A 6,000-nucleotide genomic window follows, 5' to 3' on the forward strand; every position below is an offset into this window, starting at 1 on the left:
GTCAGTTGACCCTAGGTGTCTTTCCTGCCTGATGCAGGGGGACTGGACCTGATGATCTTTCAAGGTCCCTTCCAACCCCTTACAATCTACAGTCTGTAAATCTAAGTGGGCAAGAGTAGGGTATCACCTCCCCCAGTGCATCAGGCCTTTGGCTTTTAATAAAAATTTCCCTAGAACAAAAACAAACAACTGTTTATTCTATCCCAAACAATGCATTTCAACCCAAATGACAGGCTTTGATTCACCATCATGTCAAAATTTTCAAATCAATCCTAAATAATTTATTTTTAATTCAGTGGCTATCTTGAAAGCAATTATTTGCATATGCCTGTGCATGATACTCAGAGATCAGTTTTTTTGTTCTTCTTTTACAAAAACAGCAGGAAGAAGTGAAATATCTGAGCTGTCATGAAAACACATACAAAAATGTTGCCAATCTCTGCCTTCCAGAAAAAAACAAGTGATTCTATGGGAAGCAGTAAAGTTAATTATTTCTTGAGTTCCTTTCCCTGGAGCAGTGAGGTAAGGATGCAGCTGCAATTGAGGAAACTTAACACAGCTCAAAGCTTTACAGAAGTGTGAGCTCTGGTACAGAGGTTAGTAAGGAAAAACCAAATGCAAACACTGCCTCGTGACTGCAGGCGCTGCTGTTTTTAGAAAGGTAAGTATACCCCTTGTGATATCAGACACCAGAAAACAAAGTCTGGGGCAGTTCCCAATTAGGCTTATTGGATGGGTGATCTAATCAGGGTTGATTCCAACCTGGGCCTGTTGATCATTGCATGCTAGTGGTTTCTTAGAGCAATATCTAACCCAGCATGACTTAGTTATTTTTGAAACCGTACACTGGCCCCCTTCCCCCTTGCTGGCCTACCCAAATGAATACACCAAAGTCAAAGCAATTAGTAATGAATAAAGTAAATGTATTGCAAGGATAGTGAAGGATAATTGTCTTACCAGCACAGGCCAAACTGAGAATCAGGAATCACAGCTCCTGTTAGCACCCCATTCATAGGATGTCCCTTCTATATATGTTTTAGGGGTTGTTCACATGGTAAAGTCACATCTGCAGGCAGCTAGAGTAGAAAATCATGAAAGAGGAGTATGTGTGTTACCTGATCAGCCTACCTGTTACTTGGAAAGCAGAAAAGAGGGAAAATACAACAAGACAAAGCTCGAAAATACAACAAGGCAAAGCTCAAGGAAAGAATATTTCCTTGCTGTGAGGGAGAGGGGCAAATAGTAGACATACCAGTAAGTTAAAAGTTCAGGGCAGAGATCTACTACTTGGCTCATGAGTGGACATTTACCTTGTATCATAAGCAGCCAATTTCTGATGCATTATTTAGGAGAGTTGCACTATTGCACCCAGTACACATTGTATCTAATAATCTCAGAGCACTTTCAAATGAGAATCAAAGTTAACAGATTTGTAGATTTAAGACCAGAAGAGACCATAGATTCATAGATTGTTAGGGGCTGGAGTGGACCTTGTAGATCATTGGGTCCAGTCCCCCTGTACTAGGCAGGAAAAGACAACTGGTGTAGGCAGAGCTCTCCCCTCTCCTCCTTCCCTGCTACAGGGGCCATTCTCCTTCTTCTCCCACCCTCAGAGCCCTGCAGGCCACGGGTGAGGGTTTAAACTCCTCCTCAGTCTTATTCAGGCCTGCCATGGCCTGGTTACACCCCCACCCCCTTCAGCTCAGTTTCCCTGTGAAAGGAAAGGGAAGGCTGCTCTAGCACCCTTGGGTTTCTGGCCTGAGACACTGCAGGCATGTTACTGCATTTCCAGAATGAAAAGGGGTGCCTAGCCACTTGCAAACTGGTTCAATCTTTGCAGGATAGACTAATTGTGGATCTTTGAAAACTCCTGGTGCTCTGGTGTAGTGCCCGAAGACTGGAAGAAGGCCAATGTGGTGCCGATCTTCAAGAAAGGGAGGAGAGTGGATCCGGCTAACTACAGGCCCATTAGCCTGACTTCTATCCTGGGGAAGATCTTAGAAAAGTTTATTAAGGAGGCCATCCTTGATGGACTGGCCCAGGCTAACATCCTAAGGGATAGCCAGCATGGGTTTGTTGCAGGTAGGTCTTGTTTGACCAATCTCATTTCCTTCTATGACCAGGTGACCTATCACCTGGACAAGGGAGAAGAGATTGATGTCATATATCTTGACTTCAAAAAAGCTTTTGATCTGGTATCCCATGATCACCTCTTGGCCAAACTGGCCACTTGTGGCCTTGGCTCCACCACGATCCGCTGGCTGGGAAACTGGCTCTGTGGTCGGACCCAGAGGGTTGTGATTGATGGCAGTCACTCATCGTGGTGCCCTGTGACCAGTGGGGTCCCTCAAGGCTCTGTCCTTGGACCAATACTGTTCAACATCTTCATTAATGATGTGGACATTGGAGTCAGGAGTGGACTGGCCAAGTTTGCCGATGACACCAAACTTTGGGGCAAAGCATCCACGCCAGAAGATAGGTGAATGATCCAGGCTGACCTGGATAAGCTCAGCAAATGGGCAGATGAGAACCTGATGGTGTTTAACACTGAAAAATGCAAAGTTCTCCCCCTTGGGAGGAAAAACCTGCAGCATCCTTATGGGCTCGGCAGTGCTACGTTGGATAGCACTACAGAAGAAAGAGACTTGGGGGTCATCATTGACCACAAGATGAACATGAGCCTGCAATGCGATGCTGCGGCTAGTAAAACGACCAAAACGCTGGCGTGCATCCATAGATGCTTCTGGAGCAAATCCCAGGACGTCATTCTCCCCTTGTACTCGGCCTTGGTGAGGCCGCAGCTGGAGTGCTGCGTCCAGTTTTGGGCTCCACAATTCAAAAAAGATGTGGAGAAGCTTGAGAGAGTCCAGAGGAGAGTCATGCACATGATCAGAGGTCAGGAAAACAGATCTTACGATGACAGGCTGAGATCCATGGGACTCTTTAGCCTGGAAAAGTGTAGGCTCAGGGGTGATCTGGTGGCCACCTATAAGTTTATCAGGGGTGACCACCAGGATCTGGGGGAACGTTTGTTCACCAGAGCACCCCAAGGGATGACTAGGTCAAATGGTCACAAACTCCTGCAAGACCGCTTCAGGCTGGACATAAGGAAGAATTTCTTTACTGTCCGAGCCCCCAAGCAGACAGGTCACCTGTGTAGCAAAGGTAGGTCCTTGACATTGGCTTCTGGAACCAAATTAAGGACTAAGTTAAAGAGGAAAAGAGTTGAAGGATAAGCCAAGTCAAGAACCAAGTCAGGTACCAGTCAGGAGTGCAGAGCCACTGTTAGGATTCAGTGAAGCATTTCAAGCTAGTCGGGGGCACAGCAAGGCAGTATTTTCTTTCCCCAAACAGCTTGCTGCTGTCTGCTCTGGCCTTACAAAGCTCTAATTGGTCAGGTCCCTCTTTCTGAAACCCTAGAGGATGAATCAACCTTGTCCCTGATCATTTCTAACTCAGGTCTGGGGCAGGATTCTTTCCAGATGGGCTTAGGTTCACTATAGCTACTGTGCACAAAAGTATTCAAGAATTTCACTGATTCAGAGAGTAGAAGAAAGACTGATCATAAATCTTTAACCTAGGGATAAGGCATTCACTTGAGAGGGGAGAGCCTGGTTCATATTCCCTGCTCCCAAGGCTTCCCCTGTATTTCACTTTTAGTACTCACTGGGCATGTCTACAAGAGATGCTTTACTGGGCAGTAGACTTATCTATTGTGCAGTAAAGCATCACCATCTACACATGCATGGCATTCACTGCATGGTCAGCTAGTACCTGCAAATATAGGTAATAGATTAACCATACAGTAGTTACTGCGCAGTAGTGCTTGTGTAGACACTGATTGGGAGAAAATTTGCCACATAAGGGGCTACAGGGGAAGGGGAAGTTCTATCCCCAGTCCTGGTGCTGCTCAGCTCCTTACTTCCCCCAGGAGCCTGACGTGGAAATTCAGACAGGATCATTGTTTGGCTATCAGAAGCACTTTATTTTGCGAGGCCATGGAAGAAAAAGCAAGAGGCAGCTAATTCTCAACGAGACCAAAGCACAGACCCCTTTATATACTAGTAGGTCATGTACAGGTTAACCTGACCCGTAAGAAACTCTTGGCGACTCATCCCGTTGTTTGCTGAACCAAGTGCATTTTCTCAAGCTGTCTCTTGATCAGCTTATCCTGAAGGCTGCCTTGTTGTTTTCCACTCGGCCTTCATCCACATCCCCCATCCTGTCCCGACACGTGTACACTTATTTCAGTACTTTTCCATTCTTCATCATTCCCCCCCTTGTAAGCGCTTGTGCTTACATCTCTATATTCATAAGGCCTCTGACATCTTCTTGTCATTCGCACTCATAGGCCACTTCCCTGAGCACCTTCATCTGCAACTCAGTCCTAGACAATCTAGAAACACTCTGGGCAGTTTTTGATAAGCAACAGCATAAGCAACACAGAATCATTTGGATAATAATAAAAATGGCAAAAATGCATAATAAACTCAGAATACACCATTTCAACAGGGATTTAAGCCATCCCCCTACATCTGGTAGCCATCCCCACAAATCAAAGGGTTTCTCCCCTGCAACCGCCTGGATCACCTGCAACTGCCTTCTCATGGTGTGAAGATCCCTTTCTACTCGTTGGTGCTGATCAATCCAGGCACAGCAAGTATGATTAATAGGAGCACAGACCCCATCCAGGGCAGCTAAGAGATAATCTAAAGCCAAACAGTTTTCTGCAATCACTCGTCCCATCTGAGAAACCTCATCATTGAGGGCCCCTAAGGGATTGCTACTGGCATTGAAAAACTCCTCCATAACTCCAGAAATGTTTATAATGGCTCTTGCCAATTCAGCTACCCCTAACCAAGGGAGAAAAGCCCTAGTAAACTGATGGAACCCAGTAGGACGAGGAACAAGTGGGTTTCCAATGGTCTGCTTGTGTCTAGGTAAGTCAGGTGGGAGATTGGTTGCTTCGTGCCAGGAGAGGTTCGAGCATATCTCAAATCCTGGGTTAATTCTCCTTAGGGTACAAGTACCAACCCAGTGCCATGGTAAGATCTTATGGGCTTCATTACCGCAGAGCCAAAACAATCCTGGGGCTGCTGCAGTGCTCAGGTTTTTACAGGTTGTGTTTCTCACTCGACACTTTTGATTGACCTGTAAAGTGTAGGAAGGGGCACGTTGGCTCCTTATCAACCTTTGCTGAGGTAAGGACTGATTACAAGAAATGGAACTTAGCAGCACGTGAAACTCAGAACCATTCATTATCAGCCCATGCAGGGTGCCAAGGGTCTTATAAATCATAAGGGGCTTGCTGGTACACTGGAAAGATGTATCACCCAGCAGAGTTCCAGTTGTATTACAGGGGTGATAATCAAAGGTGATTCTGCAGTTGGGGTAATGTCCCCCCGAACAGTCAGTTCCATTTGACCTATAACAAAGGGCTGCTTTGAGTCTGGAAGAGATTTTCCAGCTGTCCCGAGTTCCTTTCCACCAGTCAGGGAGTAACTGTTTCGTTCTGTTAGAATGAGGGAAAAACCTAACAAAACTAGATTTTGAGTTATTTCCCCAACCTTTGAGGGAAATGGGCACCCCAATTATTGGAATCCCTCGGGCTGGGTGTGTGGGCCCATGTATGCACACCCAGCAGTTTGTAAGATTGCTTGAGCTAGGAATGCTCTGCCCCATGCGTATTATGCTGTTTTCCTCCCATGCTCTGACTAAAACTCCTGGCATGACACAGGGTAAAAGAAAAGGCAACAGTTCGGAGCCTACTCGAGCAGCGTCCCAAACGCTGCTGTCCCTTGGAACTTTGAGGGGCTATCCTTGACTAAAATTTCAGCCTCCAGCACACTACTATCAATAAAATGCTGACCACAAGAATACAAAACAAGTCAGGTCTGAGGACCTCTGAACAGAATTCTGGATTTGGAAAAGTATCCATGGGAGGGCTTCTGGCCACTTTAGACCAGTTTGTTCACAGGTTTTTGCTAAGCGAAGCTTAAT

The 6,000-nt window shown here is 46.0% G+C and overlaps 1 protein-coding gene across 1 annotated transcript in view; it reads right to left on the reverse strand.

Moving 5' to 3' along the window:
- LOC149857497 (syncytin-2-like) overlaps window positions 1-5,259 on the reverse strand; it is a 55,292-nt gene extending 50,033 nt beyond the window's left edge. The window contains exon 1 of the mRNA XM_090063952.1: window positions 4,553-5,259. Within this exon, the coding sequence (XP_089920078.1) occupies window positions 4,553-5,259 (707 nt within the window). The remainder of the gene's footprint in view (window positions 1-4,552) is intronic.
- Between the last annotated feature and the right edge of the window lie 741 nt (window positions 5,260-6,000).

This window comes from Crocodylus siamensis, chromosome 9 (genome assembly GCF_052110815.1).
Source record: "Crocodylus siamensis isolate JL-2025a chromosome 9, ASM5211081v1, whole genome shotgun sequence".
Taxonomy (NCBI): domain Eukaryota; kingdom Metazoa; phylum Chordata; order Crocodylia; family Crocodylidae; genus Crocodylus; species Crocodylus siamensis.